Source organism: Aplysia californica, unplaced genomic scaffold (genome assembly GCF_000002075.1).
Source record: "Aplysia californica isolate F4 #8 unplaced genomic scaffold, AplCal3.0 scaffold00408, whole genome shotgun sequence".
NCBI classification, from domain to species: domain Eukaryota; kingdom Metazoa; phylum Mollusca; class Gastropoda; order Aplysiida; family Aplysiidae; genus Aplysia; species Aplysia californica.
The window spans coordinates 295,420-296,732 of record NW_004797678.1 but is presented as its reverse complement, the minus strand read 5'-3'; the positions used below and the strand labels follow the sequence as shown (position 1 = coordinate 296,732).

The following is a 1,313-nucleotide window of genomic DNA, read 5'->3' as shown; positions in this document are numbered from 1 at the left end:
TAGATAGATAGATAGATAGATAGATAGATAGATAGATAGATAGATAGATAGATAGGCATAATGCACAACATATCTAGAAGAGGAAAGCCGCGCAAAATGTGGATTGAGGGTGTCAAGTAAACCTTGAGAAATCATAATACATGTATCCCAATTGAAAGAGCTGTTGAGCCGGCTTATCATAGAAATCTGCACCTGCCCTCAAAGCTTAACGGCGACAGAGGATGAAAAATTAAAAAGTACGAGTAAGTATCTAGATAAACGAAATGTTGTCCTTCGTATATTTCGTCCATCTGTGTACTTATCTAGAATCTACCCATGTCGTTTGTCTTTTCATATACAGTGCCAGGTTATGGCGACTTCTGCAATGGCGAATGTAAGAACAACTTGGAATGTATCGCCCAAGCGGAGGAGCATGTATGTCTGTGCAAGGTCGACATGTTCTACGAGTCTACAGAAGGAACTTGCAAACCAGGTATACAAGAAGAAGACTAGATTTTATATATTGTGGGTCAAAAATTCGTGGGGCAACTTATCCTCAAATATCTTTTTAACGGGTGAATCAATGTCACCCATACCAAACTTTGCACAGCAGTTTGTCTCGATTTGTCTTAACTTAATCATATTTTTCCACAACAATTGAGTCTAAATTAAAAACATTTTCTTCATAAATTAATTTTAAAACTACAAACCTCCTTCACGCGGAAAAAAGAATTGTTCACAGCACTTCCCTCTTTTCACACACACTGTGTATTCGCATATGCGTTACGTCACAGCAAGTCACAGCTCACCAATGACACTTTTTAGTGGCAGAACTAGTTACCGGTACAAGAAATTAATTTTATATTGAACACTTTTTTGCGCTCAAACTCAAAGTTTTCAAAACATGCGTTCAATAAATATAATCTCGCGATTAGAAAAAAGAATGACAGACTTGCTTTTAAAAACGATATTATCGTCACAGCTGTAAACCTTTTAAAATCAATAGAAACAAAAATTATGTTATGTACAATCTTTGGGAGAAACACACTCTAGGATTTTTTATTAGTTTTTATGAAGGAATTTTCTATAATAGGGCTAACAGGTTTCTACAAAAATATTAATCCAAACCACAGTGCAAAGGCTGGAGAGTTTGTTTCCGATAGTTGAGGAGATATTTGACAATAAGTTTCGCCAAAAATGTTTGACCACACTATAGTTCTTGATGTTGTTCTTCTTGTTCTTCTCGTTCTTCTTGTTCTTCTTCTTGTTCTTGTTCTTCTTCTTCGTCTTCTTCTTCTTCTCCTCCTCCTCCTCCTCCTCCTCCTCTTCCTCCT

General features: G+C 36.4%; 1 protein-coding gene across 1 annotated transcript in view; it reads left to right on the top strand.

The window, feature by feature from the left end:
• Window positions 1-1,313, top strand: part of LOC101846899 (collagen alpha-6(VI) chain) — a gene marked incomplete in the record, with an annotated part of 54,235 nt that overhangs the window by 44,013 nt on the left and 8,909 nt on the right. The window contains 1 exon segment of the mRNA XM_035971272.1: window positions 347-472. Coding sequence (XP_035827165.1) covers window positions 347-472 — 126 coding nt within the window.